A 24,387-nucleotide genomic window follows, 5' to 3' on the forward strand; every position below is an offset into this window, starting at 1 on the left:
CATTGCTCTTTTTTCATTTCAGAAAGTGGATGTCCTCTGTGGTATTGGCATCAAAAAAGTGTCCTGTGGAACACAGTTTTCTGTTGCTTTAACAAAAGATGGACATGTTTATACATTTGGACAAGGTACTTTTTTTTATAGTTTTTATAGTTAGGTTGTCTGCACAACCCCTGTGTAGTTTCAACATTGACATTTTTTTTCAGTTGCTATAGAATAAAATCAAATCTATCATAGTAACTGAATGGTATATTTATAAGAATGAGATAGAAAAAGAAAATTAACATTTAAAAATTGTGATAAACTGCAAAATAAACCAAAGTGGCATTAATAAATATCTCCCAGTAATTCTATAATGTATTTCAAGTGGGTTCAGTAAATGTATGGATGGGTCAGTCCCACACATTTATATGGATTAATAAAGTATCTATCTATCTATCTATCTATCTATCTATCTATCTATCTATCTATCTATCTATCTATCTATCTATCTATCTATCTATCTATCTATCTATCTATCTATCTATCTATCTATCTTAGTCTAATAAATGGATATTTGTAAATGTTCATATTGCTGAAACTGATCCAGGCAATAATGTACATAAGCCTGAAATATAAGAGGCAAGAATCATATCATATTTGTAAATGTTGAATAAAAATGCCTTCATAAAACCGCTTATTGAGATTATGGTACCAGCATTCAATCAGTTTAGACAAACCACTGTTGTGAAATGTAAACTGATAGACTTGTATGAACTCTCTGCCTTTCAAAATCATGAAATGTAATGGTTGATTTTTTTTAAAGTTGTTTTCTTTTTTTAATGTTGCGTTTCTTAGACCGTCTGATTGGTTTACCAGAGGGCAGAGCACGGAACCACAATAGACCCCAGCAAGTGCCAGCCCTGTCTGGAATCTTCATCAAGGACATTGCTGTGGGGGCAGAACACACTCTTGCACTCTCTTCTACTGGAGATGTGTATGCCTGGGGTAGCAACTCAGAAGGGCAGGTGAGCATTTCAGCATAAACATCCAGGATGTTGTTTGGGACAAGTTTAAAACCAAAGGTCCGTGAGTATGAAATGTTATGTGTTAATATAAGAGGCAACTGCAGAGCAGAAGACCACATTAAAAGTAAGACCAGAGCCATTACTCATAGCAGATCTAGTCAAAGTGACACATTCTGCCAGGTATATGGGGTTCAGATTTTCTGCTGATGCAGCTTACATTATCTGTTAGAGACCAGTGCAAACTGAAAAAGACGTAAGGATGGATATTGAGCCTGGAGACTGACTCATTGTTACTTCCATGTAAATGGAAGATTAGTAATGGGTATTAAAATTTACTATTGAATTAAATTCAGATTATGATTTTATGATGCTCAAAACATTAAGAAGAATCAGTTTTACCATGGTGTCTGTATGTGGAAACGAAATTGATTTTCACGTCTTAAAATTATAATTTTCTCTGAAAATTATGAATGTTTTTTATGTGTGTGTTGTGTAGAACTCCTCGATGACTTAATCCTAGCAAAGGTGAACATTTTAGAACAAGTGGTTTCTGGGATACCCTTCCTGAACACAGAGACCTATGTACAATGATAACTTCTTAAAAAATATATTTCTCTTCTTCTAACAGGCTCCAAGTCTGTTCTTTTTGGTCCAGTTTGGTTCAGTACTTATCCCCATATTCTTCAAAATAGTGTGACTTATGTTCAATGATAACGGCCTTTGAAATTATGTGATTTAACTGGGTTTTTTGCAGGCTGCTCCATTTAATCATGAGACCAGGGTTGCAAAAGTTTTCACAAGTAGCTTTTGAGGTACATAATTTATTTAAATATACTGTACATGAATGCACACACGGAAGCACACTCAATGAAATTTATATGTGAAGATCGTTGACAACTTGTTTGCCCTACCAAAGCACATTCCAGATAATAATAAGAAAAAATGAATATACAAATACACACACGCCTAGATCTGTAAAGGTTGACCTAGACTGGGGCATTAAGCCACCACTGTACCAATCTGTCTACCTATGCAGCTTATTTACTTAATTGATCAAAATAAGATTCCTTTTAAATTTAATATTATTTGTTACTCACTTCAGTCAAATTCATCTTCATTTTATCCTACATTTATTTGTGTGCATGTAGTACTTGATTGTATATTATTGTGCAGTACAATCAGTTGGATTGTGACTGTTAAGTGCTTTCTTGGAGTATCACTAAAGTGAAGTTTATATGGAGGTACCATATGGACCATTCCATTTGTTGTTTTGTGTTTTTTTTTTTTTTTTTTAATTTTAAATATGTTGCCTTTTTCTAGGACAGGGGTGGCGAACTCCAGGCCTCGAGTGCCACAGTGGCTGCAGGTTTTCATTCTTACCATCTTCTTAATTAGTGACCAGATTTTGCTGCTGATTACTTCTTTTAATTAACTTGACTCAGGCCCCATAGTTGTTTCTTTTTCTTGAATTAGCAGCCAAACCAATAATGAGACACAAAACAAGCCACCAGATGACCAGCTCTCCTGTGCCCATTCCATCATATCTGAAATTAAAGAGAGGTGATGGTCTTGGTACGGTTGATCTCTCAGGTCAGCAAAACATTTTGACGGTGCTCTTAGAAAGAACAGAAAAACAACAGTTTTCAAAATGTGTGCTGTGGCAGAATGAGAGCAGCAACAAGCCATGGAATTAAATAACGGGTTTAATTAACAGCAAGAACTGGCTTCTAATTAAAGTGATTGGAGTGAAATTGGTTGGAGTTTGAAGCCCCAGTTTAGCTGGTCATCTGTTAGCTCGTTTCACATCTCATTTCTGCTTGGCTGTCATTTAATGATGAAAGGAATCAATTCAGAGGGCTGAACTCTTCTATTAAAGTGATGGGGAAAAAGTTAATTAGCAGTCAAAACTGGTTACTGATTAGGAAAAGGGTTAGAATGAAGAACCTGTAGCCACTGCGGCCCACCAGGCCTGGAGTTCGACACCCCTTTTCTAGGATGTCTGGCCAAAGATTCATTGCATTTTCCAATAGAGTTATGTAGAACACTGAATTTCCCATTTAAGATTTCAGGGGTGTTTATTCAAATATAAAATGATTATTTTATTATTCTCTAGTAATGTGAAATTCTGTTTTGCAGAAGCTCACTGCCTTTTCTCAAACAAGTGTAAGAAGATATAACCTCTTGAAGGTAGCACACCACAATTAAAAGTAACATGGCTGCATCTTTGGCTCACGGCAACATTAAGGAGAGAAAGTAAACTCCCAAGTTTGAAATTAAAGTGCAGTTGAAAATATCTGTATACATGTAATTTTATACTTTCTGAAAGCCTCCAATATTTTCTGTGATATTTATTTATTTCAGGATATATGCTTTATTTATAATTAATGCCCATTACACTGTATTACTTTAAAATGGCTCTAGTTATCATGACTTAGTAAATCTGCTAATCATGATTTGACACAAATAAGGTACAGTAATCCCTCACTTATCGCGGGAGATAGGTTTCAAGGCCGACCGCGATAACTGAATTTCCGCGAAGTAGGGACACCATATTTATTTAATTTTTTTAACATGTATTTGGACGTTTTTAAACCCTCCCTGTATTGTTTACAACCCACCCTTTACTCTGTTAATAACAGGGACAACTGCTAAGCAATATGAAATCGGTAGATAAGTTTACACTTACTGTATAGCGAAGTACACATAGTTATATATGACGTGATGATGGTGATGAATATGCTGCGCAGTAAAAATGATGACGATGAAGGTGATAATCCCCTGAATGCAGTAGCAAGAGCACGTTAATGCTGAATGAGTGAGATGAGATTTCCTGGTTAATGCAGCACTCCGTCGCTGAGCCAATCAGCAGCACACAGGAACTTAACTGCGTGCTCTGATTGGGTAGCTTCTCAGCCATCCGCCAATAGCATCTCTTGTATGAAATCAACTGGGCAAACCAACTGAGGAAGCAAATACCAGAAGTAAAAAGACCCATTGTCCGCAGAAACTCGCGAAGCAGCGAAAAATCAGCGTTATATATTTAGGTATGCTTACATATAAAATCCGCGAAGTCGTGAATCCGCGAAAAGTGAACCGCGAAGTAGCGAGGGATTACTGTAATCTCAATAAACCTTTGAGCTTTCAGAAATGGACATTTTTCCATCCGTATTTTACATGATAAAGCTGTAGTCAGCTCTGTCAGTATAACATCAAGTCATTTACTTAGAATGCTGTAGACAGGTATGAGTGAGTGGTTTCATTGAAAACCAAAGTCAAGACTGAAGAAGCTAACTAATACGACAGTCCTTTGCCTTTTGGGTAGGGACAACCAACTGTCACCGTTCAAATGTCATCATGGTTACTATTTGGGAGCTGTCACATTGATGGATCTCCTGGCCCATTTTTTACTCTTTCCTGTTGTTGTTAACTTTAATGTTTTGTTTTACTCTCCCTCCCTGACTGGGTTTTATTAGCTTGGTCTTGGTCATACAAATCATGTACGAGAGCCAACTCTTCTGACATCCCTGCAAGGAAAGAACATAAATCAGATCTCTGCTGGTCGGTGTCACAGTGCAGCCTGGACAGCACCCCCTGTGCCACCACGTGCACCAGGTGAGCACTCTTTTATTTGTAAAATGAGAAGCTTGGCTTCACCTAACATAATTTCAACTTTTTATATTTGTTTCACCACTTATGTGCCCGGTAGTTTATACATTTTCTTAAAGATAAGGTAGGGGTAAGTGATTGGTTCAGTCATCAAGCTGGGGCTTCAAAACCATTAGTGGAAAGTCATCAGTCCACTCACTGGCGTAAATTCTACCTTTTTGCTCCCTCTGTAATACAGCCCTTGGTAAACTTTTTTCCCCTAAGTTTGCTGAAAGGTAATCCAGAAACTTCAACTGTTGTTTGGTTTGTTATTTCCAGGAGCATCAGTACCATTACAGCTTGGCCTGCCTGTTTCTGTCCCTCCTCAATACAGCGCTCTCAAGGAGGTGAGCATGGAGACTGTGCGTGCCAGGCTGCGCCTACTGTACCACTTCTCTGACCTCATGTATTCGTCCTGGAGGTTACTCAATCTGAGTCCCAACAACCAGGTAGGCAGTGCACTGCTATACAGCTTTATTCATTGTATATAGGTGAATGCTCATTCGTAAAACAAGTGATACTAAAGGGGATACTGTACAATTACTTTACGCTTCTTGTGCTATGCTTTGCTTTAGTTTTACTTCACATTCTGTTCTTGTAACATTTACTGATTACTGATCATTTGGTGCAGGAGCCTTGTTCTCAGTCTGGGTGCAGATAATAACATATAAAGTTTCTGATTCCGTGTGTTTCATCGTAAACTATTAGCAGTTTGTGCTACACTAAAGACACTTAAGCGCTTTGAGTATTGAGAACAACGCTATTTAAATGTAATGAATTATTATTATTACTGTCTTACTAGGACTTCTGCCTCAGGAATGACATCACAGACCAAACTTTAAATTCATTTGTCTTTATCAATACTCGGGCTGTTAAAAATCTAGCTGTCTGTTAGTCGAGCAGTTTTAACTTGTCACCCTTGAAGGTTGTTAAACTGAAATTTGCTTCATTATGATACTTGTCTTGTAGAGCTCCACGTCACGATATAATGCTGGAACTTGGGGAATTGTCCAGGGTCAACTAAGACCCATTTTAGCACCCCGGGTGTACACTCTTCCAATGGTTCGCTCCATTGGCAAGACCATGGTGCAGGGCAAAAACTATGGCCCTCAGATTACAGTGAAGAGAATATCAACTAGGTGGGTTCACTGTCTTGTTTTGCATGGTTCCTAGATACAAATACATGTGAAAAAAATGGAAGTATTGTTTTATCTCCTCTGAAATGTAGAGGCCGGAAGTGTAAGCCGATTTTTGTTCAGATAGCCAGACAAGTAGTGAAGCTCAATGCCTCAGACCTACGACTGCCATCTCGTGCCTGGAAAGTTAAGCTAGTAGGTGAAGGAGCTGATGATGCGGGAGGTGTTTTTGACGACACCATCACTGAAATGTGCCAGGTACTGCTTCCTTTCTCATTAATGTACATACAGTGACTGGGCTGGCAGGCGACACTCTCTAAACCCAACACAATATTTTTGCCTCTAAAAGGAACTGGAGACTGGTGTGGTGGAGCTGCTTATTCCTTCTCCAAATGCCACAGCAGAAGTTGGCTACAACAGAGACAGGTGAAATTTTCCTTGACCTTTGGATGAATGTTCTCTAGCATATTGTTCAGAACTCATTTTTCACAATCATTTACACACTGAGTTGCTATTGAGCTTAGTGTGAAATGCTGAAACTAGACTGGTGGTGGTGATGGTGGTGATGTCAAGATTAGTCGACGTCGGTCCTGGAGAGCCACAGTGGCTGCAGGTTTTCTTTCCAACCCAGTTGCTTAATTAAAAACCAATCCTTGCAAATCTCGGACCTTATTTAATTGTGTGCCTTGTTAATCTGCAGTGTAGTGTTGTTGTATTGTAGATTTTGTTCCTTTCCAAGAAAATCATCCAAATGATTTGAAGCTTAAAACAGATCATTTTCAGTCTGTCACAGTTTCCTCTTTTAGTTTTTTGTTAAATTAAATAGTTCATAAAGAATCCACACAGGTGTAAATGGAAACAAGTTAGATGGAGAACTGCTGGCTCCTTTGTCATTTGCATCTTATTGCTAATGAGGAGCAATTAAACTGCAGCTTTTTAAGATTGAAATAAGCAATTAAAGGTAAGGCACCTTAACAAATGAGACAACTAAAAATGAAGCAGAAAAATGTCACTTGAGCAATAAGTGCTTCATTAGCAATAATTGTCTTCTCAATAAGAAACTGGGTTGGAACAAAAACCTGCAGCCACTGCGGCCCACCAAGACTACCCCCTGGTGTATGTGATACAATATTACTCTATTTTACCAACTCTAATCACAAAAAATAAATTACACACTGAATCCTTTCACACTTGCTCTCTTTTTGAAGTTAGTTTCTAATTTCAGTTTAAACATTCTGCCTCTGCACAGTTTAACAGCACTTGTGATTGCAAAATTGATGGACGGTTGTTTGATACAAACACCATCTTTTGCTCATTGTGTATTGTACCTTTATAGAAGGATTCAGATCATCAGGTATTGGCTAGAATGGCAGGAAAGTGTTAAAGTAGATCTGTGTGCAGCACTGAGGGCAACTCACCATTGCACTCCATGTTTCTGAGCTGAGGTTCTATGCCTTGACCGCAATCAAAGATTCCTCCCTCCATCTTTGTAGAATGTCTGCCAACAGCATCTTATTCCCAAATAATTCATTACTTCATCTTTCTATCTATTTTCCTACCATACTTAATCTGAATGTTTACAACATTCTTAGCGCGTTGTGTTTATGCTGGTGAGTACATGTCATTTTCATACGATCAGTGAAATTGTTCTTGTTGATGATTACACAAATATTGCCACTAAAGAGCTTATCAGCCATTTATCTACTGTGATACCAGTTTCGGAGGGGAAAATGCTACCTTTTGCAAGTATTGCATAATGCATGACCATGGAATCTGCTATGCAGTGCATTTACAAAGTGTTTGTGATCATGTTGCAGTTGAAGAAAGTAAATACCCAGAAGGTTTATCTGCTGGCATGTAACTAAGATAATGCCAACAAGTTTGGTTTGTGGTAGAAAGTAATGGAGGTTATTTTAGGGGCAACTGAGAATTATTTTGCTAATGTCACTGCTTTAAAAATGCTGCTGCCTTATAGTGGTGGCTCCACTTTAAAACATTAAACCTTAAAACTCCTTTTCAGTAGGGACATGGGAGCACAAATACTTCCTAAAACTTCACACAGATATTAGAAAATATTTATTCCAACAGAGAACTAAATATGCCTGAAACAAGCAGGTATAGTTGAAATTAGCACTTTGAGTTCCATCACATCTCAACTTATCATTTTAACCAACTTAACAAAATAACAAATGGACAATTTATTCATTTTTAATGTTCTCTTGCTCTTTGTTAATGGATAAACTGCAGAGGTTTGAATTTAATCTGCAACTTATCTGACACACCAAGAATGTGTTTTCATATCGGCATTAATAATGTGTTTTAGCTTTTAGATGGGCTCTTCCACTTAATTGGCTTCTGTTTTGTTAACAATTTTTGTTATTACATTGTAGCGGTCAGGGGCCGCTAAGATTCACATCGTCAAGGATGACGGTGATTTATTTATTTTAATAGAAGAGATCCCAGGAACGTCCCCAGCCTTGGATCGACCTGCACACACACTCACAACAGAGACAATAAAGCACACGGGGAAAGGCAAACAATTAAGAATATAATGGAACACAATTAACTAAATGAAAACAGTACTACCACCCCTGACCCCTTCGGCGATATTACATTTAACATATATACACAAACACCACACAGAAAAGTCCATGAAACCCAAACCGGAAGAAGATGAGAAGTGACGAAGTTAAGTCCAGCAATCTGTATGTTGAAAGGGTGAAAGAAAACACAGTCCTACCGGTAGTTACTGAAAGGATGAAATCGGATGGATGGTTCAGGAGCGCTCCACTCTACCGGAAAGCCAATGAATCCAAACGCAGTCCTCAGTGCACAGGTAGACAGATGATCCAGACCCTAACAAACGAATACAGTCCAGGACACAATGATTAATTAAAGTTCCAACAACAACAGCAGCAGGCAGCACGACAGATAAACGCAACACACGACGCACCAAACAAAACAAACTTTTTTTTCTCCTTTTGCCCTCTGCCCTCCTTTTAACTACCTTTGATCACCTCTGACCCCAGCAGCCCCTGAAAGGACTGCTGGGAGATGCAGTTCTTATTTAGTAGCACTGCTACAACATTGATGCACATTGGCTTAGCATACTGTGGCCCAAATTTATGAACTGGATGCTGCAGAATTTGAGCCATTCATGTTGTGAGGTCCATGAGGAGCTTTTAAAAATGTGTATAACAAGTGTAAAATCTTAAAATATAAAGAGGAAGTTAACCATTTGAAACTTGGATTTTCAGATTTTTGTTCAACCCCTCAGCCTGCAATGATGACCATCTTATGCAGTTTAAATTTCTGGGCATATTGATGGGTGTTGCAATTCGAACCAAAAAGCCTTTGGACCTGCACCTTGCTCCAATGGTCTGGAAGCAGCTGTGCTGTATTCCTCTGACTCTGGAAGACCTGGAGGAGGTCGACTTGCTCTACGTACAAACTCTGAATAGCATTCTTCATATTGAAGACAGTGGAATAACTGAGGACAGCTTCCATGAGGTAAATGAAGTAAACTTATCTAGATGCAGCCGACAAAACAGAATGGTAGATGAGTAAATAGTTTTTTTCTGATGGACTGAAAGACAAAAATGGGCAAGCCGAGTGTGTTAGCAGAATAAAATAAAGTGTCTCCAAGAGAACTGTAATGAAAAGCAAGGGGTATTATTAGTCAAAGTTAATGGTGGTAATGGATGACTCTTAGGGCCCACCTTAAAATTATTGTGTTGTTTTGCTCGCTTCGCTCGCCCACCCCGCGGTTTGGTTTACTGGATATACAATTTAAAGAGATTGTTATTTTCATGTGAATTGTTACATATGCATTATTTTCACTTTTACTTTAAAACTTTTATACCCTAAGTTCTTGTCTATAAGCCGCGGCTTATCTAAGGAAAAAAGTTGTGAAAATGAAAAAATAGAATATCGGCTTATACATAAGTCCGGCTTGTACAGTAATCCCTCCTCCATGGCGGGGGTTGCGTTCCAGAGCCATCCGCGAAGTAGAAACCATATGTTTATATGGTTATTTTTATATTGTCATGCTTGGGTCACAGATTTGCGCAGAAACACAGGAGGTTGTAGAAAGACAAGAACGTTATTCAAACACTGCAAACAAACATTTGTCTCTTTTTCAAAAGTTTAAACTGTGCTCCATGACAAGACAGAGATGACAGTTCTGTCTCACAATTAAAAGAATGCAAACATATCTTCCTCTTCAAAGGAGCAAACAAATCAATAGTGCTGTTTGGCTTTTAAGTATGCGAAGCACCGCGGCACAAAGCTGTTGAAGGCGGCAGCTCACACCCCCTCCGTCAGGAGCAGAGAAAGAGAGAGAGATAAAAAAAATCAATACGTGCCCTTCGAGCTTTTAAGTATGCGAAGCACCGTGCAGCATGTCTTTTCAGGAATCAGCTTTACAAAAGATAGCAACGTGAAGATAATCTTTCAGCATTTTTAGACGAGCGTCCGTATCGTCTAGGTGTGCAAACAGCCCCCCTGCTCAATCCCCATACGTCAGGATCACAGATAGTCAGCGCAAGAGAGAGAGAACAGTAAGCCGGGTAGCTTCTCAGCCATCTGCCAATAGCGTCCCTTGTATGAAATCAACTGGACAAACCAACTGAGGAAGCATGTACCAGAAATTAAAAGACCCATTGTCCTCAGAAATCCGCGAACCAGCAAAAAATCCGCGATATATATTTAAATATGCTTACATATAAAATCACAATTTAAATGACCGCTACGCGCGCGTGTTGACTCGGCGACGCCCAGAGCAGAAAGAACGCGCTCCGGCCGCTCCAACCGCGCCATGCGGGGAGTGAGAGAGACGCCAATATCTCTCACTCTCTCCCCCCTAAAGAAATTAAATGGGTGCGAGTGAGCCCACTGACCTCCCTCCCTTCTATTAGTTATAGGTTATAGTACGTTCGGCTTATCCATGAGTCCGGCTTATCTATGATACTATTTTATTTTAAAAATTCGTATGATTTTTGGTCTCCGGCTTATACGAGTCCGGCTTATAGACAAGAACCTAGGGTAAAAACAATACTGTGTTTGTCCTTTATTTCCGGCCCCGGGTGTGGTTAAATCTCTTTCTCGCAGGACGTATAACGCTGCTTGCGTTGTGAATGGGGGCAGCTGAACGCACACTAAAGAGAAGCGTTTGGATCATCAGCTGGCTTGTTGCTGCTCCTGCTGGCGGTGAGCTGCGTATTCTGGTTCTTGCGCTGCGTGTCGATTATTTAAAAGCCTGTACAGCAAGCAGCTGTCCTTTTGCCACTTTGCGTCTCTGGCGCTCTCGTTGTGCAGGGGTTGGGGAATGGGTTGCGTGCAAGCTGCGTGTTCTGCTTGTTGCTTGTCGTTGTTTTAAGAGCTGGGAGCACATGAAGCGTGTCTGCCAAAAAGCATCCCAACAACTGCTAGGTTAGATGTCCATGAACTTGTTTTAAATGTTGGCTCACTGCCTTGTCTCGCGGGACGTCAAATTGTCTTCCGAGAAGATCTGAGAAGATCATGTCTCATCTCACTTACAAGATTTTTTTTATAATAGAGAGACAGGATAGTGCGTCCATCTACAAAATTTGAGACTGAGGCAGGTGAGGAGCACAACTGTGAATGTAAGAATTGTCTTTCTTTTTTATATTAGATGATTCCTTTGGATTCTTTTGTGGGACAAAGTGCAGATGGTAAAATGGTGCCGATAATTCCTGGTGGTAACAGCATCCCACTGACTTTCAGCAACAGAAAGGAGTATGTTGACCGGGCAATAGAATACAGGCTTCATGAAATGGATCGTCAGGTAAGATTATTTTTTATTGAATTATGTAGTTAACCGAAAAGATAATTTTATATAATAAGTTTGATTGGATATTATCCAAGATGAATGAACTACTTGAAATTGTTGCAGATTTAATTATTGTGTGTAATTCTGCTCAATGTGTAAATATTTCACCTGTATGGAACATAGAAGACATTGAAAATCACAAACTAATTTATGTACTCTCTTAATATCTCATAGCGGATTTACAGTTGCCCTTCACCAAGTGTCTGTGTCTGAGTCCGTACAGGCTGCACTTGTGACTTGTGTAGTCATGAGCCAAGGCTTTGGAAGATGCTTGTAGACTTGGTCACTGCTGCTCTTTTACAGAATTATAGTTAGAAGAACTGTATGAGTGATTTAATTCAGGTTATATGTATTCTTGTTTAGGTCTTTCACCATGTAATTGGGTACAGTCTGATTTGTGTAGCCTTTATTTTAACACTTTTTTTTTTTTTTTTTTTTCCTTGACAACGTTAAAGGTGGCTGCAGTACGTGAAGGGATGTCGTGGATCATTCCAGTGCCTCTCCTTTCTCTTCTCACTGCAAAGCAACTAGAACAGATGGTATGTGGAATGCCTGAAATTTCTGTGGAAGTGCTGAAGAAAGTGGTGCGCTACCGGGAGGTTGATGAACACCACCAGCTGGTCCTGTGGTTCTGGCAGACTCTCGAGGAATTCTCCAATGAAGAGCGAGTGCTCTTCATGCGATTTGTCTCAGGGAGGTCTCGACTGCCTGCCAACACTGCAGATATATCCCAGAGGTTTCAGATTATGAAGGTTGACAGGGTAAGTGTAAATAATTTACAATCATGTAAGCAAATGGAAATGGGTAGCAAGATTTATATGGAAAGGTGCATCCACAAGTGCAGGTAGAAACATCTCTGTGCTGTTGGTGACTTTTGTTTTTATCTCTTCTCCACTTACAGCCATATGACAGCTTGCCTACCTCACAGACTTGCTTCTTTCAGTTAAGGCTTCCTCCATACTCCACTCAAGCCATAATGGCGGAGAGACTTCGCTACGCAATTAATAACTGCAGATCTATTGACATGGACAACTACATGCTTTCTCGAAATGTAGACAATGCTGAGGGCTCTGATACAGACTACTGAAGTATGTGAACAAAATTATTTGAATCATATTTCCATTTTGAACGCAGGAATAATTGAGATTGGTGACACACTTCTTCTTCAGGACAGGACTGGCCACGTTTTTAATTATCCTGTGTATCTTCAGATGTAGCCAATTAGATGTTTTTAATTTCACTTTGTGCTTTATTAGCAGTTAAACAATCAAGCAGCCGTACAAAAGGTAAACTTTCTCCATCTGCTCGCACTTTCTGTTCACATTTTAAGTTTGCATGGAGATATGGTTCAACAAAGCAGCCCAATACATAATATGCAGAAATGTACATTGTGTACATTTGTTTATTAGGGAATACAGTTTTACATAAATATTGATATTTATTTTGTTTTATTTTGACTTGCCTGTGCTAAGTTTACTAAAGGAGAGAAAATATCAATAAATGGGTAAATACCTCTGACTGTTGTTGTTTTTATTTGTATTTCTATACACAAGTTATGCACATACAAATGAAAGTGCTACAATGTTTTCCTGACAATGTTTCTTTAACAATTTTGGAAATGCATTTGTGTGGTTTTTGTGTAAAACTAAGGAATGCAGGATTTGCTGCTGGCAAAGTTATTTACTAAAAGGCTGAATGTCACACCCTGACAACAGTGTGAAAGCAAGTCAGAAAAAGAGTTACTGGAAGAACCCCAGGAGTCAAGGAGCTCAAATTCTTACAAGATATGATCACAGGGCAAAAAATGCAGCTGCTTTATGTACGCCATATTTTCTGAGGTAAGTGTGGGATTTTTCATATGTGCTGTTACAAAATGGTTATAAATTTGTCAGTTTCCAAAAGATAGTTCTTTTAATTTCCTTCTTTGAACCAGGGTTTCTTTACAAGAGTTTTAAACTACACCAGTAAGAACCACAACGGTGGGATCAATTGACTCGGTTTCAGCAGATGAATGAAACGGAGAATCGTTAACTTAAGCTGATATTGCTTTTGGTCGGGCGCATGTCAGACTTTTGGCAACTGCAGTTGCTGATGTTTTCACTGGATCATATCAGCTTACATGATTGAAAATCACTGGGTATGAGATTTGTGAGAGCCGATAATGTGACGCCTGACTGTGCCTGTACTGTACAGTCATATGAAAAAGTTTGGGAACCCCTTTCAGCCTGCATAATTACTCGACTTTCAACAAAAACATAACAGTGGTATGTCTCATTTCCTAGGAACATCTGAGTACTGAGGTGTTTTCCAAACAAATATTTTTAATGAAGCAGTATTTAGTTGTATGAAATTAAATCAAATGTGAATAACTGGCTGTGCAAAAATTTGGGTCCCCTTGTAATTTTGCTGATTTGAATTCATGTCACTGCTCAATACTGATTACTTGCAACACCAAATTGGTTGGATTAGCTTGTTAAGCCTTGAACTTCATAGACAGGTGTGTCCAATCATGAGATATAAAGGTATTTAAGGTGGTCAATTGCAAGTTGTGCTTCCCTTTGACTCTCCTCTGAAGAGTGACAGCATGGGATACTCAAAGCAACTCTCAAAAGATCTGAAAACAAAGATTGTTCAGTCTCCTGGTTTAGGGGAAGGCTACAAAAAGCTTTCTCAGAGGTTTAAACTGTCAGTTTCAACTGTAAGGAATGTAATCAGGAAATGGAAGGCCACAGGCACAGTTGCTGTTGAACTCAGCAAATCTGGCAGGCCAACAAAAATACAGGAGTGACATATGGGCAGGATTGTGAGAATGGTGACAGACAACCCACAGATCACCTCCAAAGACCTGCAAGAACTTCTTGCTGCAGATGGTGTATCTGTACATCGTTCTACAATTCAGAGCAATTTGCACAAAGAACATCTGTATGGCAGGGTGATGAGAAAGAAGCCCTTTCTGTACTCACGTCACAAACAGAGTCGCTTGTTGTTTTCAAATGCTCATTTAGACAAGCCAGATTCATTTTGGAACAAAGTGCTTTGGACTGATGAGACAAAAATTGAGTTATTTGGTCATAACAAAAAGCACTTTGCATGGTGGAAGAAGAACACCGCATTCCAAGAAAAACACCTGCTACCTACTGTCAAATTTGGTGGAGGTTCCATCATGCTGTGGGGCTGTGTGGCTAGTTCAGGAACTGGGGCCTTTGTTAAAGTCGAGGATCGGATGAATTCAACCCAATATCAACAAATTCTTCAGGATAATGTTCAAGCATCAGTCACAAAGTTGAAGTTACACAGAGGTTGGATATTCCAACAAGATAATGACCCAAAACACAGTTGGAAATCTACAAAGGCATTCATGCAGAGGGAGAAGTACAATGTTCTGGAATGGACATCACAGTCCCCTGACTTGAATATCATCGAAAATCTATGGGATGATTTGAAGCAGGCTGTCCATGCTCGGCAGCCATCAAATTGAACTGAACTGGAGAGATTTTGTATGGAAGAATAGTCAAAAATACCTCCATCCAGAATCCAGACACTCATCAAAGGCTATAGGAGGCGTCTAGATGGTTGTTATATTTGCAAAAGGAGGCTCAGCTAAGTATTGATGTCATATCTCTGTTGGGGTGCCCAAATTTATGCACCTGTCTAATTTTGTTATGCATATTACATATTTTCTGTTAATCCAGTAAACTTAATGTCACTGCTGAAATCCTGCTGCTTCCATAAAGCTTGTCATTTATTAAAAGGGAAGTTGCCACTTTGAACAGTTGGAACAGCTGCAGTCTCGGCCGTCATCAGACACAAATGTTTCCTTCTGTTTATAAAGTACAAAACCTCGGTGTTCCTGATGTGATTATTCTTTGGTTGTCAGCTCTGACCCTACCCCCCCGTGTCACAGACCAGTTTTAGAGAACATATGTCATATTACACAACTGCTTTTGAATCATGAGGAAAGTTGTCAAATGTGACATGGCCTTTACAATTAAAATGCATTTGTCAGAAATACAGTAAGTTATGTACTATATTTGTTACCCATATACTGTACAATGGGTAGATTGAGAACTTCTGTTCTACAGATTTGAAGTAGTAACCTTTGTTCTCTCCCATACCCCTTGATTAGGCGTTTTGTTTATCAGTACACCCCCTCTCTTCATTACAAAATCCCTCAGAAAAATTTTTTTAATTTTCTTAGATTAGCTAAGTAATAAAATGACTCAAATTAACCTAATGACGTTTATAGGCTTTTATTTTGAATTTTACAATTTATTTCAATTTTTTTTTATAATAGCAGCCTAACATACGATTAAAACAAATAAAAACAGCATTAAAATAATTTTTGCCCCCAGTAACTTATGGTGAAAGTACATAACAATTATTCGTCTTGATATACAAGTCCTCCAACGTGGCTCTTAATAATTTTAATGCGGTCCTTGAGCTTGTTTCATGGATGTGAGTTTTTTAAAATCGGGTTCAAATGAAGACAGCGAGGACCTCAAATCAGGAGCTTATTATCAAGCTTACTGTGATATTTATTCTTAATATATGTATACGATGAGAATACTCTTTCGACAAGCTCTGTGTTCGTGAAAGGTAATAAATATTTGATTTCTTTTATCACCGAGTTCTTGGTACTCTTCTTTCAGTGCTGCCCAGAAGTCAATGGCGTTTCTTTTTTTTGAAATCAGATTGTAAAGAAGAATCCGTCGAAAGTTCAATCAATTTTTCTTTTTCAGAAACTGATAGTTTTTCAGCTTGTTGAAAAAAACAATTTGTTGAATGGGTTTAAAATCCCGTTATCTTCACTGTTTGGCTTCGGAAAATACTGTCTGAACGACACTTAAGGTCTTTTAAGTGAGCTATTTTACTACTTTTGACAATTTCAGATAAGAAACTGAAGTGTCACAGTGAATTTCCCCACTGGTCTTTTTTGATGTATGATTCCCAAAAATCTAATTTCTTGATCATAGACTCCATTTTGTCATTTGTCCTTTTTTTGGTGTTTTCCGCCATTACCGATATTATTTTCGCATTCCCCCCAATCGGTCTGCTGCATACCACAGGCTGGGAACCGCTGCTGTAGACAAATAAACAGCCTTTAATTTCTTAAATAAATGTACTTATTCCACATTATAATGCATACCAATATTATATTTACAGAAATATTAAAATTAAATTGGAATTTTATACTATTTATAATAAAGTCTTCTAAAGTGAATAAATCTCAGATGCCAAGAAATTGTTTTTTTTAATAAATATTTTCTGTTGAATCTCTTGGAGTGCATACGAGGGCAACTGGAAAAGTCGATGGTGACTGCAACAGGCAGAAGGTGGCACAAGACCACACGTGTGTGCGGTTCAGACACGTCTGCTGGCAGTCTAGTTGAAGCCAAGGTCAAATGAACATGGCAGGGAAAATAAACAACAAACAACGACTCAAGGAAAGGTTTAAAGTGGGGGAGCTGACGGAGCTTGATCTGGTCAACCATCGACATCGTCCACACAAGCCAAAATCGTCATGGAGAATGCCTTCATCAGTGAAGACCGATGGATTACGTTGTCTGCTGTTGCTGCACAAAATGGGTAACCGAACAGCTTAGTTGAGTGCACAGGCCAACATCCTTCGTTGAATTGTATCAGCCTTTATCTCTTGTGGCTACTATGTAATTTTCCAATTGCCTGTGCTTTTTGATTTGCCCTTCTATAAGAGAAGGATTAAGATTATATTGGAAATCCATTCCCTCCTGTTGCCTACAGCTTACGCTACTAACATGAGTCATAAGAGAACATACAGTACTAGAAACAGAAGTAAAATCCCTGGGGAGATCTGTCAGTACTCTCGCTTGATTACACCACACACTCTTGGTGTGTTTTGGTTTTTTTTTTTTGTTGCGAGTAGAACAGGAGAGACCAGCAGAACCACTTTGTTCAGAAAGAGCAACCAAAATGGGCCTCACTTGTTCTAGCAAAGCAGAATGTGCTAAATGGTCCACTTGTTGACCCTAAGGCCAGGTTTATACTTCACGCGACACATGCTGCAGCGGACACTCCTGCTACGCAAGCGTTGTAGTATTTATACTTGTGCGCGTACTTTGCGTACATCTGGAGGAATCCACCAGGTGGCAGTGCGAGATATTAACACGGTGAGAACATGTTTGGCTTCGCTGTGTTGTGAATTGCCTGGAAACGCATTAAATTCCGATGACACCTTACCGCAATATCTCTGAAAAGGATGTTTATTGATTAAATCCAGGGATGTGTCCATTCCAGCAAGCATTGGGCACGAGTGAGAAACAATCCCTGGACGAGGCCTCGGCTCATCGCAAGGTGAATACAAGCACACACATGCACTAGCATCATTTTAGCGGCACCAAATCCCCAAATCTGCATATCTTTGGAAGGAAACTGGAGCACACTGAGGAAACCCAGCAGGAAAACATGGAAACTCCAGGCAGGGAATATCAGCGACGTGACTCCCTGCAAGACAGCAGCGCAAGGCTCCGCCACTGTGTCACCCCATGTGTGTAATTATTAACAGTATTCATTATTTAAACGAAATTACCAATTTATCTGTAAAATGTAATATACATACTTTAATGCATTTCATCATGAAAGTGATATCAAGTATAAATCTAAGGATTCTAAGTGTGCAGAGAGTTGGAATATCATACATTTAATGTGCTCAGTGTGGCGATCTATTGCGGCGATCCGCTGCTGTCAGGAGCAGAGGAAGCCCTAGAAAAAAAGACGGCACAGAAGACGGTATGTGAGACTTTAAAAACGTATCGTGTCATTACGATCGGGAATATGCGATGCTTGAATATGAAAGCACCACGAATACATCTGTATGTCGGCATTTTGCTTCACCACATCGAACCATTTATCAAATATCGAAGCACGCACCAATCTCGTAGGATCCGCAAAGCGACTTTCTGTCACATGTAGATAGTAAACAGAGACTCTGACGTCACATTCCAACTTTTAGCACACTGCACCCCCCGACTTTTTGCTGGTACTGCAACTCGTGCACGCATCGCGTTAATTTCTGAGGACCTGCTCAGAGGATACATCAAATGAACGCTCAGAACGCGTGGCAGCCATGAGGCGTACGCGTTCTGAGCGTGAAGTATAAACGAGCCCTAAGAAAGTTTACCTTCCTCCTCTGCATATCACACTCGGGCCTATAAAAAAAAACTTCATTAAAGCGATGGAGAAAACACGAGCAAGATTTGTGTACTTTGAAGTCAATATTCCTGGATTAGGGACTCTGAGAAGTGTTAAAAGATGAGAGATTAAAGAGGAGCTGAGGAAGTGGAGAAAGCTGCTTGGCAAAGCTTCAAAATTCAGTCCTGAAATAGTGAGTGACCAAACAATGGGTTGTCTGTGCAACACGTCATTGAAGATTCGTTTCTTGGACTCTCATTTGTACTTTTTTTTTTTCCCATGAAGAACTTGGTGTGGACAGTGATGAATGTGGCAAGTGATTTCATCAGGACATTTCCATCTTGGAAAAGCATCATGAAGGCAAGTGGAGTCCCAATGTGCTGGTGGCCTACTGCTGGACTTTTTAAGAGAGTCGCTTCTGAGGCAAAGTACAGCAGAAAACTAAAAACGGCCAATTGTTAGATTAAATGCTTGTCATTTTAAGGAGCCTGTAACTGTGTGACATTTTCAAATTTAACTTCATGTCACTCAGCAGCCTTGTGCGATTGAGAAATTTGAAAAAGCTATTTGGATTGAGCACTCAAAATATTGTTCAATTTCTGGTATTTTCTCCCTCCCAGTATTTAATATTAATGTTGCTTAAGTATTCTTCATTACCAGTAATGGCGCACTGCACGTTACTTGACTTGAGCGATCCTAGTTGTCCTCCTCTTTCTCTCTCCGTTTCCCATTCGTTTGCTCAGAGGTCGATGCTCTTGCTGTTTCCTGATCAGCTCTTCTTTTCTCCACCCTAGCGGCCTAATTCTTCTCTTCTTTCGTCGGCATTTTTTCGCATTAAAACCGTAAGTCAGTGTTTGTGTTGCGATTACTTAGTACGTTTTCTTGAAATTTTCACTTAAGCTGGCACTTAAGTCTTCAATCTGCCTTAAGATATGAAGAGGTAGAGGAAGTGATGGTGAAGGTGGTAGGGATGAGAACGGCGCCCGTATGCATGCTGGCCGCTGGCGAGTGTTGATTCTACAATAAATTAAAATAAAAAGTGGAATAACCTTGGAGGTCAATCATCACCCCGAAAGCGGACAGTAGACGTCACGTAGTATATGTGTACCAAATTTCAGTTCAACAAGTCAAACAGTTTGCGAGCTACAGGTGATTTAAAATCCTGGACAGACAAACGAACAGCCACGGTAGCATATAATATATAAAGACAGACAAAGAGCCCGTTTCGACAACGTAAGATGAAACGGGCACGAGTGGAATAGTAATAAGTATAAGCACCACAAACCTGATATAGGTGTATTGAATGAATGTGTAATTAGGCCTCGAGCTGTAGTCGAAATCGCCTTTTGGGACTCTAGAGCTTTAATCGAAGTCGCCTTTCTCTTTGAATTTTTGCGGCCGTAAATCCGCCGCCTGCCGCGATGTTGGGGTTGGATGTCGGTCGAAGTTGCCTTTCTCTTTGAATTTTCGTGGCCGTAAATCCGCCGCCTGCCGCGATGTCGGTCTCGTAAGGTTTTTCGGGCAGCTGCGCAGAAGGCAATTGCGCATTCGGCTTCAGACGGACGTGAGTGAGTGAGTGGGTGAGGAGACTGGCAAAATATATATAAGATTATTATTATTACCAAATTTCATACCCTGCATGCAGCTCAGGGTGCTTTCCATACAAATAATTACAACACCATTTGCCTTAGGATGTTACCCTCGGCATTGTTTAATAGAAATGTACAATATATGGTGTAAAAATGAGAGAATTTCAGGTCAAAAATAGGGGGGACCCCAAGATGCTGAACATTGTGCATAGCTAGACATGAAGAAGACTCAAACAGCGTATTGTATGTTGGAGTTTCCTCATACCGGTGGGTCAGGGGGGCACTGAACACAAATAAATAACTGAAGTGATTCCAAAGCATTCAGAAGTAATATGAGCCAGCAGGGGTTTATGGAAGGAAGATTTTAGATTTTGTTAAACAGGCAACTGCAATTGTCCTCAAAAGCAAAGTGTAGGACGTCACTTAATGAAGACTTTCAAAAAGAAGTGAACTCCTCTGTTGTCCGACACTGAAAGTCAATTCTTAAACTAGAAGCTGTAGGCATCAGAGGTAACCAGCAAAACTGGATCTCAAGTTGGTTAACCAGCAGGCGATGACGAGTACAGATAAGAGGAGGGCGAGGTCTTCAGTGGACTCCCTCAGCGGTCTGTACTGGGTGGGACCATTACTACTTCTGATTTATATTAATGGCATAAATTCCAGTATAGTTAGAAAACCTGGGAAATTCACAGATGACACTAAAACTGGAGCAATGGCAGACATTGCAGATGCCGCAAAACCGATTCAAAAACACTTGGACAAGCTTCGGAACTGTGCCAACACTTGGAAAATAATGTTTAGCGTAGGAAAGTGCAAAGAGCTCACAGGTGGACAAGAGGAACATCAATTCTAAACACAAAATGGGAGACACTGAACTACAGGACGCAACCTCTGAAAAGCATTTAGGTGTTGACACCATGTTGTCATCATACAAGAAACGTGCAAAAGTGATTAAAAAGTAAATAAAATGTTTGGTTATCACATAAAAACTGTTCAATTTAAGTCAAAGGACGCTATGCTCGGACTGTATGGTGCATTAGTAAGACCACCTCTGGAGTAGCGTGTGCAGAGGAGAACAACACAGTGCATCCCAGTGCTCAAGGACGTGTCCTACTGGGGCAGATTCAGAGAATTAAACCTGTTTAGTCTCAAGCAGAGGAGACTGAGTGGGGACCTAATCCAGGTATTTAAAGTTTTTGTCCCGACAGCCCAGGTGGGCTTCCACATACTGTAGGTCTGTTGTTGTCAGTAGGGGCAGTCCAGTTGACGCTTTGCTTTTTTTATTTCATGTACGTGTGGTGTGAAGTCCAACTGTCTTTGGTTGATGTCTTCTTGCCCCTCACATCTCCCCACTCTTGACTGTTCAAATTGGACGTCCATCGTTCAGCATTTTCCAGACGCAGATTTCTCATTCTCTGTCTCTCCTCTTTTCTCTGCTTCTGTCCAGTTTCTGGGTTTCTCATTTATCCTCTTTTTTTGTTCTCAATGTTTTTTGAGATTTTTCTTTCCATGTCCTTGCCTTTATCCTGTGTCTTGCCTTCCATCTGTGTTCTCCCAAGTGCCAGCTTACCCAACCACGAGATAGACAACAGCTTTGCCAGTGTGTGAGAATTCTCAGCAAATGACAGACTCGGCCCACCTACTTGATCTCAGCCAAAAAGAAAAGATCAGGCCACTGATTAGCCAACCCTGACAGCTGGACCCACCCCAGTACTGGAATCTGTGTGTTTTAGTGTGTCACTTTGTCATCAGGTGGTGATGGTACTCATTCAAAACGGCACACTGACGTGTCATGCCTACAGGATGGCAACACCCACTGCCTGTACAAGAGGGCAAAGCAGGTGCTTCTGGGGCAGAAAGCAAGATAACCGCACACCACTGTCACCTTGTAAAGGACCCAAATACATGCAGATGATAGCGACTGGACTGAAGATCTTTGGATCTGACTAAAATAATTGAGGTCGACCAACACTTACATAAGTCTGCGGACTTGATGGCATCACTTGTGGCCCCAACTCTCACCTTGACATGAAGACCTCATTGATGGCGTCAGCTGCCAACCTCTGTTGGAAAGCCACAGAAGTAGAAGTCAGGTCTGGTATGGAGACCACTTTATGAACAGATGATCAATTGCCCATTACAATATCATCATCAGCCTGCTGTAAACCTGCAGTCGGGTCATCTGATGCTTATATTTTATTTTTTGCTTCAAACAGCCAAGATGAACTCAACACTCCTGGGGGAGTAATTAACATCAAAGTATCTTCTCTTCCTGAATTGTACCAGTAATCAATCCATTGAAAACATCGGTGTAAACAGCAGGAGAATAAGGAAATACTTCATAACCTGACAACAGATGGACACCCTAGGACTTGGAATTGCCAAATTAGTTTACACCTTGGGAAAGGAAGGAGTTTGGAGGTCCTTACAGATCAACAACTTCGAGCAAAGACATCCATCATATGGACAGCCAGCCAATCAAATGTCATATGGAATTTTAACATAAATATGGCCAGAAAAGCAGCAGCAACAAGAGAAGGCCAAAGAGTAAAGTCGGAAGAAGAGACGGAGACGTGTGTGACTGTTTCATCTGAACGCCATTGAAAGCATCTTGTGAATAACACTGACATCAAAAAAACGCCTCAGGACAACTTCCGTAAGTTCTTTTCTAAAGACTCTTTCCAGACTCTCTTGATCTTTTTTTCTATTATATTTTGTTTTATTTGGTATTATTATTCATTTAATAAATGCCACATTGCTTTTAAATTTCTATACTTTTGTTTTTACATCTAGAATAAATGAAATAATAAATTGAAAATGAAGACTCCTGTAATCAAGGCTGAGAGGTCTCTTCTTTTGAGGAGCGACCTAACTGCTGTAAGAGAAGGGCATATTGTTTGGTGGGTAAGTGACGTGACCTGAAGAGCTTTTAATTGTGTCATGATGACACCCGTATGTTCGTCAGTGTCGCCGATAAGTAAGTTCGTAAGTAGAAACTCCTCTAGAATATTGTGAGATATATTAAGGCTCCATTGTCTATTTAAGGATGTGTGTGCAAGTAAAGAATATTGTGAGACGTATTCTCTGTTGTCTATTTAAGGATATCTACAGTATGTGTGACTGTGAGGGGTCTTCTAAGTAGAATATTGGGGGGTGACTGAAAATTAGGCTTTCAGCTGAGACTCTGTCTACAGGATCGCTATGTGTTCGTGTATCTGTATGTACGATAATCTTAAGCTGTGAGAGCAGACCAGCCTCGTAAGTCACAGAAAACTCTTTGGACAGTGAAATATAAATGCACTTAATTAAAAAAGATACTTTATAAAAATTCACACTTGGTATTATAAAGCATAAAAAAAAAATCATACATTTTATACATATACATACACATATATATATTGTGGCAAGCGGCTGGGGGTGGCACCCAGCCGGGATGCCCAGAGGAGGGCTTACACCTCCTCCAGACCACGAGGGGGCGACCGCCCTGGTGGGTTTGGGGACCACGGGAACTGAGCTTGGAAGCTTAACCCTATAGGTGCCCGTGGTAACCGTCAGGGGGTGCCCCGATGTCTGGAATACCCTGGTCCTCAGCACTTCTGCCACACCTGGAAGTGCTGGGGTGAAGATGACCAGGGACAGCCGGAGTGCTTCCGAGTGCGCAGCCAGTACTTCTGCCACACTGATTATCGGGAGGCACCTGGAGCACATCTGGGTGATTATAAAAGGGGCCGCGTCCCTCCATTCGATGGCTTGAGTCGGGAGCGGAGAAGGACGGAGCTCAGGAGCAGTGGAAAGGAGGCGGCCTGAAGAGAGGCATCATTTTGGATAGGCCTGGACTTTGAGGGAGTTTTGGGGTTGTGTGTGCACTGGTATATAGAATATGGAAAATAAACGTGTGTTGGTGTTTGTACCATCGGTGTGCGCCTGTCTGTGTCTGGGCCACATACCACAATATATATATATATATATATATATAAGTGACGCTGGGACTGTTA

General features: G+C 40.1%; 1 protein-coding gene across 5 annotated transcripts in view; it reads left to right on the forward strand.

The window, feature by feature from the left end:
* herc1 (HECT and RLD domain containing E3 ubiquitin protein ligase family member 1) overlaps positions 1–13,154 on the forward strand; it is a 161,074-nt gene extending 147,920 nt beyond the window's left edge. For all 5 annotated transcript variants that reach the window (XM_051920605.1, XM_051920606.1, XM_051920609.1 and 2 more), the window contains exons 68-78: positions 23–125; positions 835–1,004; positions 4,478–4,616; positions 4,929–5,098; positions 5,619–5,788; positions 5,878–6,043; positions 6,135–6,211; positions 9,043–9,295; positions 11,439–11,591; positions 12,092–12,397; positions 12,538–13,154. In XM_051920605.1, the coding sequence (XP_051776565.1) occupies positions 23–125; positions 835–1,004; positions 4,478–4,616; positions 4,929–5,098; positions 5,619–5,788; positions 5,878–6,043; positions 6,135–6,211; positions 9,043–9,295; positions 11,439–11,591; positions 12,092–12,397; positions 12,538–12,723 (1,893 nt within the window). In that variant the 3' untranslated portion in view covers positions 12,724–13,154. The remainder of the gene's footprint in view (positions 1–22; positions 126–834; positions 1,005–4,477; positions 4,617–4,928; positions 5,099–5,618; positions 5,789–5,877; positions 6,044–6,134; positions 6,212–9,042; positions 9,296–11,438; positions 11,592–12,091; positions 12,398–12,537) is intronic.
* Positions 13,155–24,387: the final 11,233 nt, after the last annotated feature.

Source organism: Erpetoichthys calabaricus, chromosome 17 (genome assembly GCF_900747795.2).
Source record: "Erpetoichthys calabaricus chromosome 17, fErpCal1.3, whole genome shotgun sequence".
NCBI classification, from domain to species: Eukaryota; Metazoa; Chordata; class Cladistia; order Polypteriformes; family Polypteridae; genus Erpetoichthys; species Erpetoichthys calabaricus.